Source organism: Lagopus muta, chromosome Z (genome assembly GCF_023343835.1).
Source record: "Lagopus muta isolate bLagMut1 chromosome Z, bLagMut1 primary, whole genome shotgun sequence".
NCBI classification, from domain to species: domain Eukaryota; kingdom Metazoa; phylum Chordata; class Aves; order Galliformes; family Phasianidae; genus Lagopus; species Lagopus muta.
In genome coordinates this window covers 70,007,330-70,032,365 of record NC_064472.1, presented here as the reverse complement: position 1 = coordinate 70,032,365, position 25,036 = coordinate 70,007,330, and the positions used below count along the sequence as shown (strand labels likewise).

The following is a 25,036-nucleotide window of genomic DNA, read 5'->3' as shown; positions in this document are numbered from 1 at the left end:
ATCAGGCTGCTAAAACCCCAGTACAGCCTGATCTTGAATGTCTCCAAGAACGAGGCATTCACCATCCCTCTAGACAATCTGTTCTAGTGCTTCACCTTTGTATTTTGTATTATTGTAGAAATTACTATTGTAAAAAACTTTTTTTTTTCTTATATCCAATGCAATCTAAGTGTCTCCTCATTTAGTTTGAAATCATTTTTGCTTGTCCTGTCACAGCAGACCCTGCTAAGGAGTCTGTCCCCTTATTTCTTCTGTCTCCCTTTTAGACACTGAAAGGTGGCTCTCAGGTCTAACTGATGCCTTCTCCTCTCCAGGCTGAACAGCCCCAGCTCTCTCAGCCTGACCTGGTAGGCAAGGATCACTGTTGAGGTCCTCCTCCTCAGGATGCGTTCCATCAGGGCCATGTCTCTTCAGTACTGAGGTCTCCCAGTCTGGACACAGTAGTCCAGATGAGGTCTCACCAGCACAGATTAGAGGGGCAGGATCACATCCCTCATCCTGCCGGCCACACTGCTTTTGATGCAGCCCAGGATACAGTTGGCTTTCTGGGCTGGCTCATGTCCATCTTATCATCCACCAGTAGTTCCAAGTTCTTTTCAACTATCCTCTATCCTATTTTCCCATGTTGTTTTCATACTAGGGACCGCCATGAATCTGGTACAGGACCTTGCACTTGGATCTCTTGAACTTCATAAGGTTCATTTGGGCCCATGTCTCAAGCCTGTCTATCTGAATGGCATCCTATCCCTCAGGTGTGCTGGCAGCCCCACACAGCTTGGTGCCATCCACAAACTTGCTGAGGATGTAGTCAATCTCACTGTGGATCTCACCAAGGAGGAGAACTTGTCCATACTAAGCCTTCAGGGACACCACCCATCACTGATCTCCATCCACATGTTGACCACCACTTTCTGGGTACAATCTCATAGCCAGTTTCTCACCATCAAGCAGTGCATTTGTCAAACCCATATATTTCCAATTTCTAGAGAAGGATGTTATGGGGATCGTGCCAAACACCTTACCACAGTCCAAATAGACTACATTCAGGGACTCTTCCCTTTTCCACAGAAGCAGTTACACCATCATAAAAAAACACATGGTTGGTCAGGGAGGACATGCCATTGGTGAAACCGTGCTTGTCTGTAACTCCTCCTTGTCTTTCATGTACCTTCATGCTGCTTTCAGGAGGATCTTCTCTATCATCTTTCCTGGAACAGAGGTGAGACTGACAGGTTGATAGTTCTTTGGGTCATTCTTTTAATCCTTTTTAAAAATGGGTGCTATATTGCCTTTTTTTTTCAGGCACCAGAATCTTCACCTGACTGCCATGACTTTTCAATATCATCAGGAGTGTCCCAGTGACTGTGTCAGCTAATTTCCTCAGGACTCTGGGTTGCAAAACAGTTTTTATTGAAATCTTGTGTTGCTTCTGACTGGAGGCTGCCAACAGGGTGTGTGTAGGTGAGCCATTAGGGCATTTGATAAGGATTTTGAAGAGCTGGTGATTTCAGCCCTTCCCTGGTAGCCCCACACTGCACAATATGAAGCCTCCCTTCTCACTGCTATCTTTAAAGGTGGGTTAGCACAGGTGCATACTCTTTATGCAAAAAACAGCTCTGGATGCTCCACACCATCAAGAGGACATGTGCAGACCAGGCTTGTACAACACTGTTCACAGACAGTTGTTTAAGAGTGTCAGATTATTACAGCATTTTCCTCTGAAGGAGGATTCTTCCCTCATTAATCTTCAAGAAACAGTGCAATACAGTCCCAGGGACCATTCACCTCTTTCACGTGTAACCCTTTGCATTCCAATTTCCAAAGGAAAAATGAAGGAAGGAAAGAAAAGGAAGTTTTTCAGTTATCAGCTAAAAAATTTCACTCAAGAGAATTAGAAATACCACTCAGTTCTTCTAGTGAAACCTTCAGTTTAAGATGCCTCAAGGGGAAAAAGATTATTTTAAGCATAAGAATATGAGAAACTCTTCAGAAACTTAAAATTGTCTTCTTAAGTAATGCACTTAGCCACGACCACATGGATTGGTGAACAAATGGAATATTATCAGTTCAGTGCAAGTTACTGTGAGCTCATTGCCTCTTATTTTAAAATAAAAACTAAGATCCCTTAACTAAAAATTGCATCACTCCTTCCAGTCAATTTTTAGTGTCCATTTAGGCTTGTCTACATTCTTCACACTTGAAGTATACTTTTGTCTCACAAAGAGTTTTTCCTCCCAGTCTCGCTGTACTTCTGTGCACAGTAATGAAATTAAGCAGGCAACAGAACAGTGGAAAAATGCTTTTGTCACATTCTGCTCCAGAAACCCACACAGCCACATGCATATGAACTAAGTCATGTGATTTGTCTCTCATGTTCAGAAAGAAGGACAGATGAAAACAGGTGAGGAGCACAAGGGTCAAGAAGTCAGATGCAAAAATTACTTGCTTTGATGAGAGTCACCCACAAGACACTCAATTATATATTCAGTTGCAGACATAATCTACAGAAATCAGCTGAAAAGCACTGTGGCAAGAGACTATGTCCTCAGTCTTTATTTAGTGAGCTTTAATAAAACCACATAGGATAATTCTCTCAGTGTCACCTCACAAGCTTTTGCTCTATTTTCTTTCAAAGTTACCATGCTTGAGGTTCATTAAAAGTATTTTCCTCTGTAATTTTCTCATTATCAGGTCAAGTGATAGGCATCACTGCATGGTATTTGATTGCCATTCATCATAAAGCCTAAGAGCATGCGTGACACAATTCAGTAACCAAATAACTTCTGCTAAATATATACAGAGGCTATGCTTGAGGCTACGGTTTCTGCAACACAAATAGCCAACTGTATTTTCTTTACTAAGAGACGAGGTTTTCACTTTGCTGGCCCAGTTATCAAGCGTTGGCAGTTCATGTCAAGCAGGATGCATACGCCCCATACTGTAAGATATAGGAAGGTCTTCATGACTCCAAATAAACTGATGACAAGTCTGTGGGTTGCAAGTGCAATGTACCATTTTATCCCGAAGCAGCTTCTCTCATGGTAAAAGATATCGTGGTGGTGTAACCTCCCAAATCCAGGTCAACACAAAGAATTTCGTGAGAAGAGCATATGTGGAGATGGAGAGGCAGAAGGGAGAAAACAGGACTGGGATTCCAACAAATCACTACTTTCAGCAAGATCTTGTCCTCAGAACATCCAGAACATGAGAAAATGTTAGATGTCTGATGATGCACAGCCCTCTCACTAACTGAGTACAACATCGGACTGTGACATTTGCAGTTTGCACAACGTGCTGTGCTATCTCTACTGACTCCAGGCTTCCACTCTCACTGCCCAATATTTAATTTAATTTTATGTAATTTATATTAGTTTTTTCTCCTTGGACCAGTTCCAGTGTCTTCTCTTGCCAAGTCAAAGTTCTCCACGCCTCAAATCTTCCCCTGTTCCTTGTTACACTGAAAGTTAATTCAGAACTACAGCCCCATCTGAAAGGGTTAGTCTCTCCACTCTAATATTTCCACTATGCATTTTGCCTTTCTTTTACTACTATTTTCCAGCAGTCTCTTTCACTCCCATATCTAGCCCTAAGTAGTCTCCATACACACACAGATGTTTAGTTGCTTTACCTTGGTATTCAAAGCATCTTTTCATTCCACTCTAATAATGCAGTCAGTGGGAGCCAGGAGAAACTCCCTGAACATACCTCCCACAGCTGCAGCTCCAGCTGCAGTTATTGCTGACTCTGTTGAAGACAGAATTATTAGGCTTGGCCAAAGATACGGTATTGAAGACCAGACAAATCCACCAGATAATCATCAAGAAAGTTTATCTCAACACTAAGACCATCATCCTGTAAAAGTTAAGCTCCTTCACAAGCTGACAGTAGAGTAATACCAAGAACAAAGACGTTACATGGATTTCAGCTTTTTAGCATGAATGGGACATAGTATTTTGCAAGCAACTATTGTTGCTTGCAAAACAGATCCCTCTCAGAACAGATCAAGCCCTTCTGTTTTCTTTCAAATCTTGAATTGAGCTTTCTAACACCTTGTTCTTTGAGGAAAGTTTAAGCCTGAGATTTGTCTCAGACTGTCTTATCATTCTGTGAGTTACAGCAGCCTTTCATATTTGTTGTCCAGAGGAAACAGAGGAAACTTCATCAACAGTCAAGTCACATGAATTGTGCCAAGGTTACGAGGACAGAATAATTTTCTTTACAATGTACTGGCCACAGTATTTTGCAAACTGTGAGCACTTTTTAGTTGTTTTCAGTGAATGCAGGGATTACCAAGAAGGAGGTAACAGGGCAAGCCAAGAGTTTTTCCATATGGTCTTGCAGTAGGGTCCTGTTGCTCTTTGACCATTAGGTGTCAGAAAGCAAATTTACTGAAAGTTTCTTCCTAAGTCTGACTTCCCAACTTTTTATCAATTGAAGGCAAACTTCAAGGATATATTTTGACAATACTGTGAAAACAGGAAATTATGTACCATAAATTGCACAGAAGAAAATAATTGAAAATTCTTGGAGGAATGTTAAGGCTTTTACCAAGAGAATAACCCATAATATAGCTCTCTAAGTTGGGTCAATGGGAGTAGCTATTTTCAGAAAATGAAGCAACCTAAACCATGCACAGGTTTTAGCTATGACAACTTTGATTTTATAGTCACAACAGCGTGTGAGTTTTATAAAACAAAAGAAAAATCCTTTCAGGGCTGATTCTTTTCACATTTGAAAAAACAAGAAGCTCAACTTGGGACAACGGAAGCAGTCCACGCAGTCCAGGGCAGAATACATACAGTGTTGAATAGTCAGAGACCCAAGGAACTAAAGCTGATGTTTAACAGAGATTCCAGCAGAAACGGAGAGGAGTATGAATCTAAACATGCCTAGAACATATAACAAGAAGCTCACTGTAGTCCCTCTGATGAGAATAATAATTTCTTTTCTAAGGGCACAGCAGAAACCAGTGCTGGTTTCCTTCTAAAGACCAACTACCAGCTTGGCCCAAGGTTCAAACTGCAGAAGACAAGGCAGAAGTCATGCACAGTGTAAATTGCTTTGGAGTTCCAGGAAATTATTCTATCACCAAAGATCATCACAAGCCTCTGTTACCAATATACATGGAAGAAGCAATGGTCTCAGCATTGAGTGCAATGAGATCTAGAAGACCTACCGTGAACTATGTAGAATTCTGGTTTACAGCATTAAACATTCTGTTTCTTTGCATGCTGGTATGTTCCCAAGTTCAGTAAAGTTATGGACAAGACAACTTTTAAATGTTATCTGTTTCTTCCTGTTTCATTTGTCTTGGATGCACAAATTGTCTTGGATGCAAATATATCTTCTGCAGTTCCTGACAGAGCTCAGACATAGGCTGGGCAGAGGCACCTACAAGCATATAAGCTTTTATTTTGCATCTAAGTCTTGTCTATTTTCCTAGGCTAACTGGCTGGGTCTCCCAGTGTAACAGGCTGCTGGCTGTACAGCACATAAGCCACAACACCTTCATCCATATTTTTCACTGGAACCAGTTCAAGATGCTGCTCTCCAGAAATCTGGTCTTGAGGGCAACACAGTCTTGAAGCACAAGCTCTGCTGCTTCAGCAACCAAATTCTCTCCTGAAAACTTGATGCAATATCATTCATCCCAGAGCAACAAGCTCTTGAACAGGGTGAAAACAGAGGACCTGAAGAACTCTGAGGAGTTCTCAATATGAGCAAATATTCAATGACCTGCAGTGATATGCTGTCATGGTAGGTGATACCTCCACTGCACCCAAAAAGTCAGCAAGGCTGTGGAAGCTTCAGGATCACCGCAGAATTCATGCTGATAACAAATATTGGGAGCAGAGCTAAGAGAGGGACACACCTTAATGACTTTTTCCAACAGAGGAGATTAGTGCAAAAGTTGAGTGTGCTTTCCATATCAGATAATGAAAAGAGCTTTTCATCTTTTCATTTCACAGATTCCTTTAAAGCACATTAACTAAAAACTGAATTACAGATAGAACCCAGATGATCTCCTCTCCTCTGCCATGTCCCACAGCATGGGGCAGCAGCTGGTCGAGCTATCTGTCATGCCTCTGACATAACACCCATCTCACACCACAGTGTGCTATGGGGTGAAGCAGGTGGCACGTTCCTGCAGCAAGTCTTGGTGTCTTGGCAGCAGTATGGCAGCCAGCTAGTCTGACCATCCTAAGCATGTGGCTGAGTCTCCAGCCCCCCACTGCTGTTCAAGTTACATTATTCCTGCAGATGTTATGGGGAACAGCTTGGGAAGCAAGTATTCAGCTACATGGGGCCTTGGGCAGGGAGCCACTGAGAAACGGTTCATTTGGCACGTAGGCTGCATCCTGGGAGGAGATTAAAGCACACCGGTACCTGTGTCAAGATGACACTGGCACATGACACACCACTAGCAGGAAAGATGGCTTTGACTTCAAGGTAAGGCAGCCAAGGCCATCACGGAATGAGAAACAGACCTATCACCATTGTGGGTATGTCAGGACACTGTGAACTAGGGGAAACTGAAGAGCACAAAGATGATTCCATGCAAACATCCACAGGTTTGTGACTAGTTGTGTCCTCAGGTGCCCTAGTGAACAAACTTTTGGTCCTCTCAGCTAAGCTTAATAGAGGCTGTCTGCGTGAACAAGAGTGTAAATGTACACAACACAGCCACAATCACAGGCACATTTTAATAAAGAATTGCAGAGGAAAAAAAAACTGTTTTTTTTTTTTTCAATGGTACTTTTTAATCAGATGGTACTAATTAAATATATTGTCCATAATTTTAGATTTCTTCATGAACTCCCTTACAGTAAGTGTATGCTATTGCTCAGATGCATCCCCAAGCATGCTTCAATACACATCTGAATTGAAGACATATTCAAGAAATACAGTGTATTTCTTCTGTATTAATTTCCTTCTAAACATAAGGCCTCTTTTCTGTGATGGTATCACTGATGGGAATCATGATCACAATGGGAATTTTTATCTTAAATTTTACCCAGAAGTAAGATTATATAACTGCATACCAAATGGTACTCAGAGTGAAAACTTTATGAGCCCGGATTTCTACATGAATACGCATGTGTGTGTAAAAATTTGTGAAACAGAAGGATTTGATGGGAGAGGAGGACAAATCCATTTTTTTTACACTTAGAACCAGAAAAGCTGTGGTTATAAAAATTTGCTTATAAAGTAAACTTCATATTGACATGCTGTGTATTGCACTGCCTTGCATGATGCCCCGTAAGAATATCTATTTTAATTAAACATAAAGTTTTTATGGTGTTCTATTCACACCCTACATACTAAACTGCCTTACAGATCTAGCACTAAGGAGTTTGAGCAACACCAGGAAATTTAATCAGATCTAGATCTAGACTGTTTTAAGCTACTAGATCCAGATCTAGATCTAGACTGTTTTGAGCAATTTTGAGGAATATCAATAAATAGCATTCTCACATTCCTGATGTAACTGTATACATCAGTTACTGATAGCAAAAAAACATGTCTGTGATCTCTTAAAATCACAATTAATTGCTAACTGTTCATTCAGTTATGTGGTACAAGTGCGACTGTTTTGATTATCTGTCTCAATGGCTTTTATCAAAGTGACAAGAGTTTTCAATCTCAGCGTTAGGCACCAATTTAATGGAACAGCATCCAAAAGAGTGACACAAAGATCTGCTGAAGTGTGAAACAACAGAGCTATCTAACTGAATCCACTCCCCATGTTAATAAACGAGAATAGCCCTTTCCTGGGTAGACTAATGGTACTTGGAAAAATACAAAACTAAACACAAACACTGCAGCCTTTAAAATGAGGTTGGTAGCATCATGTAGTACAAGCACTGAATCAGAAAGCTATGGTAGGTAATGAAGTAAATTTACAGTAGGCAATGGCAAGTAATATGAGGCTGCATTTCAAGCACCTCGCACTGAAGAGCAGTCCCTTGGAATGACTGGCACTGTGGGCGCAGTCTGGTGGGCATTTTGCCCTGGATTCTGGGTGCTGAGGTGTCACAGGACCACCCTGGCCATCCCATGTGATCTGGTGCAGGAATCTCCTCCAGCAAGTGGAAGCATTTCTCACAGTGTACAGGATAGGAAAGCGGTGTCTGACACATTATCTATGTTAGTCATACGCTCACACGCTCATTATTAAGAAGACAATTACAGAAAGAGTGGGGTTAAGAAGGAAACCTCCCAAGAAATCCAGAAGCACAGGTAAAGCAAATGTGAAGGTACTCCCTGCTTTACAAAGCATTACACAGCTTTGTCAGGCACAAGGGACAAAACACTGTTTGGAAGGAACTGATATCACTGCTAAAAGCAAACAGAAACAATTCAAGAGAGAAAAGTAGTGAAATGATACTGCCATAATAAGACAACACTGGCACCCAGTGGTATTCAAAAGACATCGTGCTTGTATTTTTATTCCTTTTCTTAAAAGCAGTGGTTATGTTTGAAATAAGATTCCTGATGCATCTTGGTTACGAAACTTAGACATTCTTTGCACTAAGACCTGAATGAAGACTGAAATGTTACCAAACAGAAGAGCAGAAAGGTTTTTTTCAGTTCTTCTTGATTCAATTTTGGTACTCACCGGTGGCAGCAAAAAATTAAAAGATTCAGGAGTATTTGAGTCCAATAGATTTAACAGCAGTCAGGAAGAGAGACCTCCAGTCCCTTCAGATTCTGTGCAGGTTCCCGTACCAGGATGTCTGTTTTTTCACAATAATATCTTTCCAAGCTAGAGGATTTGTTGAGCTGATAATCCTGTCCTTAACTCACACTTATACCATGTCCTATTTTACTGTTTAGCTCTGAAAGCACTAAGCACAAGACAACAGAGTCCCCTGATCTTTCTTCTTTGTGTTATGATAAGAGGAGTGGATTATCTTTGAGTTATGCATATATTCTACTAATATTCCAAGGGAAAATTATGAGGAAGAGCAAGCAACATATTTTTAACTTATTGTTTGTATCGGAATACACAGTGTTGTGGCAAGGCAGCTTTTCCTAATTTCAGTGGTTGCCTTATTCAAACAACACCTTCACAGTTGCAGAGTACCAGTTAGGAAATGAAGTAAACTGAAGAAGAAATCTACATTGTTAAGGGCAAAACATAAAAAGTAAAGACCGAAGGCATCTGCCACCCATCTCAAAAGGAATCAGGTACGACCACGTTCACAGCTGTAAAAAACACTGCAGGAAGAAGTTCTACACATTCTGTCCTTTTGTAGTAACATGAATATGGAATCCAGTTGGTTTTTTTTTCCACTTCTTTGAAGCTCCTTGAGCCAATGTATGTCACTTGAAAAACCTATGCTCACAGAAACAACAGGGAACAGCCAGTGCTTGATTTGTATTAGCACTTTTGCACAGCAAGGGGCAACCCAAGGCCTGCCCTGACTCAGAAAAAGTACCAGCCAAAAGGACTAGGAAACTACATCTTTTGATGAAAGAAAGTAACAGGCATAGGCTTGTTTATGCAGGCCTTAAATAATAGCAAAGAGTAGCAACATTAAACAGGGAACAAAGCTGGACAAAACACGTAGCTCTACAGTGGAATGCAAGCATTCAATAGAATGCTGCATGCAAGCAAAGAAAAAGGCTCCTCTAGAAATACGCCAGCAGCCATAGCACTGTGAAGAGCTTTTCCACGCTCAGTGCTGAATACAGGCAGTGTACATACAATACAGTGGCTGGATGTGCATGCACATGCCCCATAGCAGGCTACAATGAAAAAAAATTGAGTCCTCTGCAATCTGTGCTGCCACTCTCACCTGCGGCTGTGGGAAAGCATTTCATTCAAGGCTGTATTTTAGCCCTCTCAGAGCTGGTGGGTGACTGAAGCAAAAGATCAGTGGCTTTTGTGTTCAAGACTTTTCCACCCAACAGCATCATTTTCTGGTTGCTGCAGACCTCCTCTAGGCTTTTCCTATCAGCAACATTATCCTAAAAGCTTCTGCAGACCATTACCAACGAAGTGAACTTAGTAATGTATATATTTGGTTTTAACACTTCTGTCCCCAAATTCAGGCTTATTAAGCACGCACCTAAGAGCAAACCTCCCAACAATGTATGGATTTGAAATTCTGATCCCTCAATACCCTTACGCACAAATGTAAACACATTGCTTAACTGGGACCTTTACTGAAGGAGCAATAAAAATAGAAGTTCACAAAACTAAACACTAGAAACCTCACTGACATTCCAGTCTTAACAACCTTTGTCAAATTCAAAAATAATCTGGCCTCACATCAGTACAGAGAAAAGAAAAATGTAATTACCACTTTTTTCTGCTTGGCAAAACAATAAAACTGGATGGTTCTGTTCACTTAGAGAATGACAGGACAGAGAAGCGTACAAGATGAGTCTTGTAACAACTTGAAATATCCCTGTCTATCTACCAGCTTGGTTGTTGTATTTTTATTTATTAATTTTTATTTTTTTCTAAGAACAGCTCAGTAACATAAGTGTTCTCATTTACTTCCATAAGGAAAGAAAGAACACAATATCTCCAAGTGCATTCCAGGAAAATGTCTTAGACTCAGACCTCAGACCATAGTAGACAATGCAGCTGCCATTGGCAGAAAGTGACAGGGCTCACTTCATCAGCATGTATTTTATCTCTTACTGTTTTCTCTTGAGCACTCACACCTCTTTCAGACAGAAATGTTGTTGTTTTGTTTTTTTTTTTAAATTCAATTACAAAACAAACAAACAAAAACAAACAAAAAAAAACATAGTAATTTTTTTTTTAACCATTTTTTACATTTGACTGGTGTTTGGGATCATAAATTCCACTGTATTAAATGTCCTTCAAGGACAAGACCAGATGTCTTCATGTTTACAACACATTATCTTGGCATAGCTTTTCAAAACAAAGTTAGTCCTGGAAAATCTGAATGTGAGTGCTTTCATGCAAGTGGCCTTCAGTGCCTCTGTTGGTCCAGGCTGTTTGAAACCATGTGGTTTTAATTCAAGTACGCAAGTGTCCATTCTGATCACAACATCCCAATGTACTCTTTACTCTGGAAGCTAGCTTTGTCTCTCATTTGTTTGACAGTCTCTTATCTCACTGCTTGATAGACCAACCCCCTATAAAGCTTTCATGCCCATTTATGATGGCTCAGGTTCATTTATCCTACTTACTTCCTCCAAACTAGTTTTGCAATGAGTTCATAACACTGACAGACAAAGAAAATTTCTTTAGCTTAGGAGGCAAAGAAACACTGAACAGTGCTCCTCAGTCATGTTTCAGTTTCTCCCTTCATCCAAAACCTGAAGGCATAATCTGTTTCTTGGGGGTGAGAAACTAGATTTTAGCAGGAGGTTTTCAGTGGCTTGCAAGATTGCAGATGTAAATGTAGGGTTTTATTTATTAGATTCAAACATTCAGATAGAGTTTTGTCTTCTGTATTTGTCATAAGGCTTGGGAACAGATTTTTTTTTTTGTTGCTAGAAAGATACAGGTCACGAGGATTCAAAACACCGTTGGTGTTTTCAAGGGACTATGTTTTATTGTGGTTGGAAAAAGTGATTGTTGACATCTAAAATGCCAATATCTGAGATAAATTTGCAAGGATCGGTGGAATGGAGAGCTGTAACACAACTCAATTTAACAGATAACCTGTAATCTTACTGGAGCACTTCTGCATACAGCAAGTGACTAAACAGATGTCACGAACCCTGAGGTCTCCACTACTTATGGCACACAGTAGTCCCTGTTCCTTACGCATTTTAAGTTATTTCTGAGAAATCTCTTAAACTTTAATACAAGCTTCCAGATGGAATTACAGCAACTACCAATACAGAAAGCAAGAGTCCTAAACTTGTGGCAAAGCATTTTGTGCTTTTCAGGTCCAATAATTATACCTTGATTCACTGAAAAGCAAACAGTTATTCCAGATTGCAAAACAGGATTTTGTTTTGCATTACTTTCCCAGCCCCCTTTTCTTTTTTTGCAACTCCCTTTGATCTGTTTCTTGTTACAGGAAAGCATAGCTTTGCTTTATACTGTCTAGACTCACTTAAAATCAAAAGCAAATAAAAATCTATATTAAAGTAAAACTAGGTGTATCTTTTTTAGACCAGTGGGACCTATTTTGGGACTTAGCTAATCTGGAAGTGAAGTCTTACTAAAGAGCTTTTTTGTTGGTGTGCTTTTCCCCTTAAGTTTTTAATTTTAATCAAGAAAATCAAGGTCTTTTGAGACAATATTGTACAGATGTCATCTGGCTGTTCAGGACAGTGAGTTCTTTAAAGCAGATTTTCAGAAACTGCTGATTCTGTAATGTAAGGGTTGCTTCTGTTGCTCATTTGATGATCAACACAGGTTTTGCTTGTTCACTGTTTCAATTTTTACTGTATTAGTGAGTCTTGCAAGGCCGCAGTTTAGAAGGCTGTGGTTTAGAAAACCACAGAAGTTTCAGGAGCTCAGTGTTGCACGAATACTACTTGTGCTATCACAGTAAATGATGCAGCAGACAAAGTGAGCTGGAGAAGCAAGCTTTACAGGTTGAAAAAAAAAAAATGCATCAAAGAAAGCCTGGTTTCAGAGAAACTGTAAAGAAAACAGAGAACTGGAGTAAGGAGCTTGACAGTGCTGATTTTATGGCAGCACTCCAAGCAGCAGCAGCTTTACCTCAGCCCATCTTTCATCCTACTTCACTAGGCAGGGTCAAAATTTAGGCACTTAAGTGTTTTGTCCTCTCTGGGAAAGTGACAGTCCATCAGGAGGTACAGATGGGAGACTCATGGGAACAGCTCCGAGAAAGAATATTTTCTCAGAATGTCTTCACGATGGGGTATAGCTGTGTGCCAATAAGTCATGTGCAGAGACAGGGCATCACAAAATTGGCCAGAATTGACGGGTTCCTCACTTTTCTAAACTGAATGGCAGCCTTATCCGAGGACAGGCATGGCTTGAATTGTTAGGCAGTAAGTGGACTAACAGAAAGTACACCTCCTGGCCTTTCTCATCATCATAGCTGTGCTTTTTCACTCTGACTGCCTCCTAAAGTCCAGATAGTTTGCAGCACGTTTCCTGCAAGCCATGAGCAGGCAGGAGGAAAACAAATCTATTCCCAGAGTCACTCCTCTGCTCTTTGCAGAACCAAAAGGAAAGGCAACGTTCCAGTAATTTGGTTGCCATGTCAGTTACCTCAGCCAAACACTGTGCCATGATTTTGAATTAAACAAAATGACGTGGCTCTGTCAAACATATTACCATGCAGAAATAAAAAACCTATTTAGATTTTACTGTTCAAAATCAGAGAACTTGCAATGCTGCCATATCCTGGAGAAAAACAATTCAGATAGCATGGAAAATACATAAATGCACTACTTAAGTAACTTAGTGACTGTGCTAGTTTTATAACATTCAGAGACATGAGAGTGAAGGACATCCCTGAGCCCTCTTCTAAAATGAAACAAGAATCTTCAGAATGGTTTCACAGTGACTTAATGGTGGCTGCTATGCAGTAGAAAGCTCACAAGAACAGCGTGCATGAGCTTTTCTTGAAGTGCTCTACTCAGTAGAACCTTTGTTCTATCATTTATTCATGTCTGCTACTCCTGACACCCTTAAACGATCATGATTCACAGCATGCTCCAAATGCCTATAGCTCAATAATTTTATTCCGTCCTGTCTGGGACAGAGGAAGAACAAAAACTGGACTAAGTGCAGAAGGAGCAGTGCTGCATGTGTTGATTTGTATGCACACATAAAAGACATATGACCATGTATATCTTCCCTTTGATGAATGTACAAGTTCTGCCTATAGAATCTCAGGATCAAGCCCAACTCACTGTTTGGTGAAAAAATTGCCAAAATGCTCACATCCAACACAGTCATTATACTGAACAAGTTTTATACATTTTTTTAAACTACGTTTGGATGTACAGATCAAACAACTCTGAATACATATCTGCATGGGTTCAAGCATGTGCACAGGAATGTAAGCATTTTCTAGAAATAATTACTAAGGCAACTGGAAATGAAACCTTGACTTTTTGAAGTTTTTTGAGCAGATTAAAAGTATCTTTTTAAATAGAATTATTTTACCCTGTAATTTCTAAAGTGACAAGCTGATTCCAATTCATCTTAGCAGAAATTGAAAGCTGTCATTATCTAGCAGCTACTTACTGGCCCATTTGAAATGAACTGACTCAGTTAACTTGGCCCAAGCAGGCCTGTAGTCATGAAAATCATAATAATTTTTACCACTTAACAGGGAACAGGGATAAGTGATCAGCACATGCTGTAATTTCATTATGGAATGCAGTCTTGGTCTGCCACTATCCAACAAATGTATTTTAAACTGTTTCCATTGAAAGAATTTTGGAACATTTTGTACAGTATTAATTCTCACTTTTTTTTTTTTTTTTTTTTTTTTTTTTTTAAGTGAGAAATCACAAAATAAATCTAGCTAAAATTTTGTACCTTGATGGATGACATCACAGGAACCTGTTGCCGCATACTTAATTCTTTACCAAAGAGTAAGATGAAATACAGATTCACTCACACTTACAGCTGTTTTGTTTTATCCAGTGGTATTTACTAAGATACATAAATGATTTACTTCTAAACAGTTGCTTCCCCTTTTCATTAGCCAGGCAGCAGGATCACTATACTCCAGGTATATTAGCTGCCTGTCGAAGAGGAGCCCAGCACACGTACGCAGCATGCACTTCTTTATATTGTGTATTTCTCTTACATCTCCAGTGATGAGCACTTGGCAACAGAAAAAACTGGTTATCAGGCAATTAAAGTTTTGCTTTAAACTTGCACAGAAAATTTTCTTGACCTCCTATGATTAAGACGACATTAAAAATGCAACACAAGCAGAGTCACACATTTCTGTATATAGCACCACTCATATTAGTCACATATCTGAAGTTATGTAACAACTGAGACTGCTGTATAATAAAATGTAAGCAAAGCTAAGGGCCTGTTTAAGTCAGATACCACTTGTTGTGTGCATATCCATGTGGCAGCTGTGGTTCTATAGCTGCTTAAGTCTCTTTACTTCAATATTCACCTGTTTTTTCAGAACATGTATGAAGACATTACACCAGCTACCAGCAAATGAGAAAAAAAATTGTTTTCTTAGTACTCGTCTAGCTCTTAATTTATATTTTTTCAGAGCACATATATGTTGTATACAACTTGTATGTTGTATACAACTTGGCAATTCCTGTGAGTTTCAGAAGTAATGTATACTTATCTATATAGTACTGAAAACACAGAAAACACAGTTGTGATGATTGCATACTCAGAAAGAAATGCTGAAGGCAGCTAAATTTAGGTCTAATTAAGCATTTTCCAGCTGCTAGAAAAGCTCTGCAGCTTCATGTTTATCTCCAGAATTGTCCCGACACTGTTTTCAGTGAGTTTTATTTGTATCACACAATCAGCTGGGGACACACTGCCACAATTTACAGACTGAGTGACACGTACACTGTGAAACACCCTAATTTACCTCACGAACTGAGGGGAAGGTTCCCCTCATGCTCCAGGGGAGATTCAGATTGGATATTAGGAAGAATTTATTTTCAGAAAGAGCAGTCAGGCATTGGAACTGATTGCACAGAGAGATGGTAGTCACTGTCCCTGGGGGACACGTTCAAGAAACATGTACATGTTGCACTAAGGGACAGGGACAATACTGGTGGTAGGTGGGAAGTTGGACTAGGTGAACTTAGCAGTTTTTTCTAACCTTAATGATTCTATGATTCTATGATACTGAGGTACCACAAACTGCAGCTCTGCCTTAAGAGATTACAGATTTCTTCCAGATTACCTGCAACAAGAAGAGTGAACAGAAGCACCAGAGAGACTGTTAGACAGCTAGCACCCCTTAATCATCCTCGGTAGTCACACTACTGACTAGTAAACAGTACTGCTAACTGGAGACCGTTCATCTTAATACTGTTTTCTTGAGTTTTCCTGAGCAATATATCCATTCCTTTCCAGAACTGTAGGGTTTTTAAGGGTGAAACCCAAATCATCAATTTGTCCTCATAGCATCAACAGAGGAAAATGCTAGCCAAGCATGAGGAAAGTATGCCACAGAAGCAGCCTGGTTCACCTAAGAGGGGGAAATTATCTATATGCTCCACAGCAAAAGCAGACATTTAAAAACTGCACTTCAGGTCTTTGCTTTACTGAGCAATTCTATCCTCTTTTGGGGCATTTCTTTGGAAAGAGGCCAGAAAATGGAGGACCAAAATACTCTCTAATGGGTGTCCTAGTTAAAAAATGTGTTTATGATAAAGCTGGAGAGAAGACGTTGACGTTTTTATCATGTTGTGTTACTTCAGCAATAACATCTGGGATAAGTTACTCTATGCTTGGTACCAGACCTGTATTTGTATTCTATGAAGTGAATATTACCAGTTTACTATGTGTTCCTATTTGGTTTAGTCTACTGGAACTGACGCAGATGCTAATTCTCCAGAAATTCCAGAAGAAAAGACAACTCCTGAACCTACGGCCTCTGTGGGTTTATTTTGTTTTTATTTGTTTTTGTTGGTGTTCTTGTTTTTCTTTCAGAGAAAGTCTGTGCAAGTTAGACCGCACCACACAGTATACATTTTTGCATGAAGAAATTTTACTGTGTGATAACAACCAGTATGTGTTTGGCTCTGTAAGCACTATCATGCTCTTTCAACAGAGATAGAAGAGAGAAAAAGAAAGACATATTCTTCCTTCTCTGTCAGTTGACAGATTATAGAGTTGAGCATTGATGGATTTTTGCTTTCATGCTGTGAATTATGCAGTATATCACCAAAGTAAGGAGGAAAATACACAAGAGGCCCATTAACGGTCAACAGTATTAGAGAGGTGACTGTCGCTTTGTACTCGGTACTGGCGAGGCTGCATCTCAAGTACTGTGTTCAGTTTTGGGCCACTGCTACAAGTCATTGAGACCCTGGAGGATGGTCACAAAGCTGGTCACAAAGCTGGTGAAAGGACTGGAAAACTAATGTTATGGAGAGCACCTGAGGAAACTGAGTTTGCTCAAGGGAGACCTCATCATTCTCTACAACTCCCTGAAAGGAGGTTGTAGCGAGGTGAGGGCTGTCCTCTTCGATCACAGGTAACATTCTGAAGTTGCAGCAGAAAAAATTCAGTTTGGGTATTAGGATAAACTTCTTCTCAGAAACAGTGGTAAAGCACTGGAATGTGCTGCCCAGGGAAGTGGTGGTGTCAGCATCCCTGATATAGTTTCCAACTATAATGATTTGATGATTAGTCTTGATCTTCTACTCAATCTCTTAACAGTTTTGACCCCAGAGGTGGCCTCACAAATTCTATGCCTAGTGCAGAATGGGCAACCTTGGAGCATGGTACTGAGCACCAGTCTCCAAAGAAGCCAAAGTTGCATAAGGAGCACTGCATAACTAAAACGCATGGTGTATTTTTATTTGTTTCTCTCTTCATCTCATCCAGTTCTTTATGCACTGAGGCAATCAGCACTTGATTGCCATGCCATGGTTGGTGGGAAAGGTGGCTGAAAGCGGGATGGAGGACAGGTGGAGATTATGCTACCAACAGCTGGAAACCCCCACAAAGGCCATCAGGATTCTAGAGGGTAAGAGACCAGATCAGAGAACTTGCAGCACCTGCAGAGAGCAGTGCTGGCAACGTGCAGGACCACGATGAAGCTGCAAAGTTCCTCCATCACCTGTAGTAATCATGCAAACCCGATGCCCCTTCTCCCCTGTCTCGACTCGGGCTGCCTGCCCCAGCCAGCCGTTCCCGAAGATCGAAGGCAGCACTGGCAGCGCAAGCTGCCTGCCTGCTGGGGCCTTTCAGGCCGCCCGTCGCCATCTTCCGAGTTCGCCCCAGACCGCCATCTTCCTTCAGGCAGCAGGGCGCCAGGGGGAAGCAATTTGTTGTGCAAATCTGCCATCTGCTGGTGGTTGGTTGCTTCATGAAGCTGTCCTGACAGCAAATCAGCGGATCATTCCCCTTCCCCCCCCGCCCCCCCCCCCCCCCCCCCCCCGAAGTAAAAACGAAGAAGAAAAGCTCGGGGAGGGAGGCGTGCGGGTGGCGGGATTTCCAGTCTCCTTTGGCTGCCGCTAATGCTGAAAGCATGAGAAACATGACAGCCAAGGGCAAAGCCTAGGAATCTGGGCAAGATCCTCACCCCTGATCACTGTATAGCCAGTTTAAGCTTAGAAAATATTGAGTGACTTGAATTGAATTTTTTTTCCATTTTTTTTTCCTCTCTCTCTCTCTCTCTCTTTTTTTCTTTCTTCCATGTGTCAGTGTTGAGATACAAGCTCCGCTGCCTTCTGGAAGTGTTTTTCACAATCTACCCTCATTTTCAACCTGAAGACTTGCTGTAGCTCTGGGAAGGAAGGAAAAAAAAAAGCCAATCACATCTCCACCATGTGCTGCAGCCCTGCATCTCCAGATTTGCTGGTGGTTTGTGTTGCAGACATTTGTTCATCGAACATAGCAGTAGCAAACTGTCTCATTTCAAAGAGTTGCGTATTAATTTTTACAGAACTAAATCCAGCATCTGATCAAAGCAACATAATCTCTCAGTGTAGGTGGATTAAAATTAAATGCTTTGTGACAATCAGTGAACTTGGTAACCGGCAGGTGGCGAGTAAAGATTGCCACAACTGTCAGCTTCTGCTGAGTAACTCCGGGTCCTTTTGATACTTCTGACTGTTTCAACTATCATTCTGTCAGGGTAAAAAAACTAAAATTATTAAAAAAAAGTTGCCAAGGAAACAAGCAAACAAACAAAATCAGTCTTGGAAATCATAGAATCATAAAACCTTACAGTGATGTGGAAGGAACATTAAAGATCATCTTGTTCCACTCCTCTGCCTTGTGGTCAGGATTGCCAGCCTCTGAATCAGCAAATCACCTGACGACTGCAGAAGTGGTAAATTTCTGACAGATATTTATAGATTTTCTATTTAGTTTATTGTTTTTTTAGTTATTCTCTGAAAAGTCCAACTGGTGTCAGGCAGTTTGTTCAGTGTCTCCCAAGTTTTTGAATGTTTTTCCTTTACTGTCATTCATTCTTTATAAAGCTTTGAACTATTTTTCAAGACACAGTATTGCAAAGAAATTTATGCTGTATTTTGAGAACCAGTTTAATTTATTTGACTTGTCTTAGTTAGACAAATAATTTGCTTTCTTAATATCTGACACATCTGCTAATTTTTGTAGACACTGTACATTTCCTTAGAGTCAGTACTGAAACTGAAAAGTGAAAAGGCAATATAACATGTTTTTCCTTTCTAGTCTTTTAATTCAACATGCTACCAAATCTCTAAGAAGCTCTGTGTTCTCAAGAATCTATGGACACTGTATGAAGGGAGAACACTTTAATCACTAATACTTTAAGGTGTTTCAGCTTCCAGTCTCATACAGCTACAGAACTACAGAAACAATGCATTTTACAGTTTGCATTTTTGATTCACCACAAAGCTAATGTGCATAACTTGATATTTTTTCTGCAGAGATTTTTTTTTTCTTGCTTAGAATACCCATTGAAAGTGCTACATTTAATGGAAGGAACTGTATTCGTATTTGCGATAGAACAATATTATTTATTCTATTTTAGAGGATGAGTGAAATCTTGTGATGTTTAATGCCACTAAAATGTGCTCCTTATACTTAATCTTACTTCTTCAATATTCTCTATTTGAGAGGTTGTACAGAAAATAGTGGCATGTTCTGGCTATGTGCAAAACATACAGTGCTTCCTTTTTTGTATCCTCTTTCACACGGTCAACAGAATACTTGAAACTATAGAGTTATAATTTGGGTGGAGTCAGTCCCAAACATCAGTACAGGCTGAGAAATGAATGTACTGAGAGCAGCCCAGCAAAGAAGGACTTAGGGGTACTGGTGAATTAAGAGAAGTGTGGCCAGCAGGATGAAGGAGATGATTCTCCCCCTCTGTTCTGCCCTTGTGGGACCACATCTGTTGTACTGTGCCCAGGTCTGAAGCCCCAGCACAGGATATGGAGCTGTTGAAGCAGATCCAGAGGAGGGCCATGAAGATTATTAGAAAGCTAGAGGATCTTTCCTATGAATAAAGGCTGAGGGACTTGCAATTGTTTGGACTGGAGAATGGAAGGATCTGAGGAGACCGCATCTCAGCCTTCCAATACACAAAAAAGGACTGCAAGAGATGTCAGGAAGGACTCTTTACAAAGATGTGTAGCGATAGGCCAAGGAATAGCAGTTTTAAACTAAAAGGACTTAGACTAGGTATTAGGAAGAAGTTCTTTGTTATGAGGGTGTTTATATACTGGAACAGGTTGCCCAGGGGCTTTGCAGATGCAGCAGCCCTGGGAATGTTCAAGGTGAAGGCCCACCAAAAAGGGTTTGGAACCTGACGACTTTTTAAAACTCCCTTCTAATTCAAACCATTCTATCATTCCGTGATTTAAAGCAGTATTGATTACCAAAATGATCACACCAACCAAGGGTTGAAGAAAAGTTTGAAGTTGTTTGAAGGAATTTGTATTTTCTTCCAAAATAGATAACTGAGTCTTGCTATTTTGTATCTTCAGGGAAGACAGTGACATCAGATCCGTGATTGGAAGGCCAAAAGAAGTTATTGGTAAGCTCCTACAAATTGCAGGGAAGATAGCTTTTTCTTAATTCAGCACTGTCTCTTTTTAAAAATAAAGAAAAGAACAGTGTAAAACTCCCAAGATAATAGGACATCTTCAGGTAATCAGGCAAATACACTATATGTCTAAGAACATAGACTCTGATGAAACATAGGGCTCCTGCTTGTCTGTTTGTAAGGAAAAGACAAGCTACTTTCTAAGTGCTGAAAACTGGCTTCAAAAATGAGTGAAAATGGATAAGAATGAACACTTAGATCAGTGTTTATTGTAGCCTAACTGGTATCAGAAACATTTGCATTACTAACAATATTGGGATACTAGAAGTTGCAAATTGTTCAGAATCTCTGGTATTTCAGCCTACTTGTAGGAGAGAGGCTACAAGATTGTACTGAATACTGAATTTTACTTAATGTCAACTTGCTACCACCGTCTATACACGAACATGCTCACAGCTGTAAGGAGTGCTGTTTATTTTTATTGGTTGCCTAACAACCACCATACTTTCACCTTTATAAAGCATTTTTTTAATCTTTAGGATTATAGTCAATTATTTGTAGTCTTGTTTTAAAAATAGGAAAACCAAAGATAGGTGAAGTTTGATAAACTACACTGATACAGAGTAGGTATATGGTAGAGATGAGCTCCAGCTAGTTCCTCATGTCTGCTGGCCTATACTGTCCTGTTAGCACAATGCTACTTATATTTTTGAGCTAGATAAGATAATGGAAGTAACTTGCCAAATGATTCAAAATCTGTTATCATAAGTATAGATACCTCCTTTAAGTTTTTGCTGGCAATGGTATCCTCAGATAATTTTAGTTTAAATCACCCAAGTTAGTGATAGCAGCCAGTTTACTGACAAGTCATTGCCCACCTCTCTTTCTTTCTTTCAAGGAGTTTGGTCTGTCTACCATTAATGACTTTCCTTAGCTTACTCTGGGATATAAAATGTTTAGACCTATGCTTTTGAAATGACATCTCTAGGGCCTGAAATAACTGGATCATTTAGTTGGAAAGGAAAAGTAAAGACCTGTAAGATGAAGGTGCCTTAAATTAGTCTTCTGAGTGTAAATGTGGGTTAAAAATAGATTGCTTTGTAAAATCACTGAGCATGCCTCTCATTTGTGGTAAATCAGGATCTCATTGATTGTGACCAGACATCCAGAAGACCTAATTTAAGCAACTACATAAGTGAGGTTATGTTAAAAGTCAGCACAAGTGCTGTAAGCTGCCTGCTTGGCATTATCTCAGGAGAGACTCAGTGAAAGTGTACTGCCTTCATATTACTGTGGTTACAGAGAAGGAGGTTGAACTGACCTTAACACGGTTCCATTATCAACCAAATAATCAACTCCTTCAACAACTTAGCACAGCCGTGCTGTTGTTCTTCTCTGAGTAAAGGTGATAAGCTGTTGGTTGTTTTTTTTTAATTGTATGTTAAATTATTTGTTTAATTTTAGTTGTGGGACCTAAGGTTTTGTCTGCTTGTTTGTTTATTTTGACTGCAGGGCTACAGGAACTTCAAAGCAAATGCTATAAACTCAGTGTGCTTCTCCTACTTATACTACACCATTTTTGAACGCCTATGTTTTTCACTAAGATCACTTTCCACTAAAGAGAAAATCAGTGCTGCTTTGTACTACAAGAATACATTCTTTTCACTAGTCCTCATCTTCTGGAACTCATTTTCCTCTTCAGAAAATAACTCTCAGAATGCATGTTGCTGAAAACCTTTTAAGTATGTTAAAAAAAAATCTTAACAGTGAAGAAGCAATGTATAAGTGAAATTAATAAGTGAAATTAATAAGTTAAAAAGTGAGTTGCTTAAAAATATATGACTGTCCTCCAAAGAGAGGGCATTAGAGATAGAAAAATAGTGGTAAGTTGATAGTTTATTATACCTACATTTTGCTACTAATACTCTATGAAATGTATAGTGAAGTGAAAATTGCTAAGAAGAAAATTAACACTGGCAATTAATATTCAATGTATTTTCCCCATAATTTGTCAAAGTAATAAAAGCCAACTGCTAATAAAAAAAAGTTAGAAAATCTTCAAGTATAATCAGTGTGACACAATTACACTTTCTGGGACAGCTTTGTCAAAGTTAAATAGCATGTGGAGGGGAAACAATTCTGAAGAAAATTGCTTGAAATATATCCTAGTGCACTGAATTCCCAGTGCAGTCTAATGGCATGGAAATTCAGTTTGTAGTACTGCAGCCAACACTAGCTCAAGGCTTGTGAACCTGGAATCATGGAAGAAAACGTAGAAGTTACTCAATTCTGATTTATTTCTCTTATCAATATGCTGCTGTAATACAAATTCATTCTTTATTTCTACTTCCACATTTTACGCTTTGACAAACCTAAAATAAAACACTTGTTTCCAAAGAATTCACCTTCTTGATGATAAGTTTTTTGTATGGTACTAACCATCAGTGTTGTTACTTCTAACAAGTCAGACACAATTCACCACTGAGGCAGAGCTGTAACAATAGGAATGTCATGTATACAGAATTATGTTTGAGATTCTTCTCATACTAGAAGTAGTGGAGTTAAATGAATGTGTTTTTATTGATATAACTAAAAGTTAGCTTTCCAGTGTTTATTACAAAAACTTGAAAAATACTTGTAAATATCCTGCATGACCAGAGATACCCACTGTGACACATTAACCATGGACAGTCATTTATCTTTAATTACAGATTTGATTTTTCTTGGCAGACTAGAAACTTGCCTTGCTCTTTGGCTGTTGTGTATTAATATCCCTGGGTATGAATTTGAGTCTTTCAGTCTAAAACCAAATCCCTTAGTAAGAGTGCTTGACACAGGCAGAGCCAGGGATTTGCAAACACAGGTGAAGAATCTGTATTAGGCATATGACTAGAATTTTTTTTTATCCATAAGAAAACATAATCTGCCTGACATTTATTAAAAGATGTATAAGTAAAGCTACTTGCTTGGATCCTGGCAATTTTTCCTAGGATCTGAGATTCCATTTAGTAAAGAAGTGTCTTTACTCCTTGTAAATCTAAGACAAACTGACTATTTCAGCACATTTACATGAAAAATGGACTCTGGTTTCAATATAGAAGATGGCAGTAGCCAACATCAGTTCCAGATCTCAGAAAAGCCAGCGGAGATGTTCTACATGACATCGTGAGGTACGTCCAGATATGCCTGGCTCTTGTCACTCTGGTCCATTTCATACATTTAATGAATAGTAACTACTTACCTCATAATTCTGAGCAGCACTTCCCCATTCCTCCATGGCAGCTGAGCTTCATTTTTCCTTTAAGGTTCTCTTGTCCTTCTAAGTTAAATCAGAGCAAACTGATATTTATTCTGTATTACAAGTCACAGTTCTTCAGAGTGGATCAGTAAACCCTTCACCTCTACCTGCTTCTGTGCTTTCCTCTCAAGTATCATTTTGCATGAATTCTCATTGCCACGTACCTAGATCTCAAGAGATCACAGGGCAATTGCACAATTGCATCCTTCTACTGTGCCATTGGGCAGCACTCAGGAAACCTATTACTGTCAGTTAGTTTAATTTGGCAAACAGAAACTACTGTCAGAAAAAGAGAACAGCATAACAAAACAGTTGGAGTATATCTGCATCCCATCAAAGTCACTTTCAGCCCAGAAACACATTTGTTCAACACAGAAGTACAAGTAGTTCCTTATTGTATGATGCCAGGCACATGTAAACTGTTATCCTTGCAGCACTAGTCGTTGATCCTGCTTGCTGCTCTTTGCTTGCTCACCTAGATTTTGCTCCATTAACCAAACATATTTTGGTTATTTAAATCCTATCAGAACACATACAGCTAGTTCTATTTGTCATACAGACCTCTGCAACCATGAAAATTTTATTTCTCTTTTTCTTCTTTCATAGTTTTGACATTAATAACCCAAAACCATCACTTCTGCATATTAACAAAGCCATTTTACCCTGGTTTCCATGCACAGGAACAATATATACACTACAGCATGCTATCTTGTATGGTACGTGATCATCTTACATAATATGACTTCTTTTTTTAAACAGAAGTGCATCCCTAGCACATAATAAGAAGTGTTGCTTCTTGAGAAAGTCAGAGTCCATCCCACTGGCTACACACTGTGAATTGTATTCCATGCTTATTCCATGACGAGGAGTGAAAAAGTGGTCTCAGACTGCTTTTCAGAAAGAAAGGAATTCTATAGGAAATTCAGATTTTAAATACATTCTATTCATAATACAAACAGGTGTACCTCTGTCATAAAAGCTCACTAATTCAAATAGATTTGTTTCTTCTTCCCTGTTTTCTGAAACAGAGCAAGGTGTAAGTTGGTGTAAGAACTGAACTTATGAGCAGGACATGTACTGAACCACTGGTACGTCAGAGGGA

At 39.6% G+C, this 25,036-nt stretch overlaps 1 protein-coding gene across 1 annotated transcript in view; it reads left to right on the top strand.

Annotated features, from left to right (window-relative positions):
* Window positions 1-648: 648 nt before the first annotated feature.
* Window positions 649-25,036, top strand: part of LOC125687414 (atrial natriuretic peptide receptor 1-like) — a 67,423-nt gene continuing 43,035 nt past the window's right edge. The window contains exon 1 of the mRNA XM_048932540.1: window positions 649-915. Within this exon, the coding sequence (XP_048788497.1) occupies window positions 649-915 (267 nt within the window). The remainder of the gene's footprint in view (window positions 916-25,036) is intronic.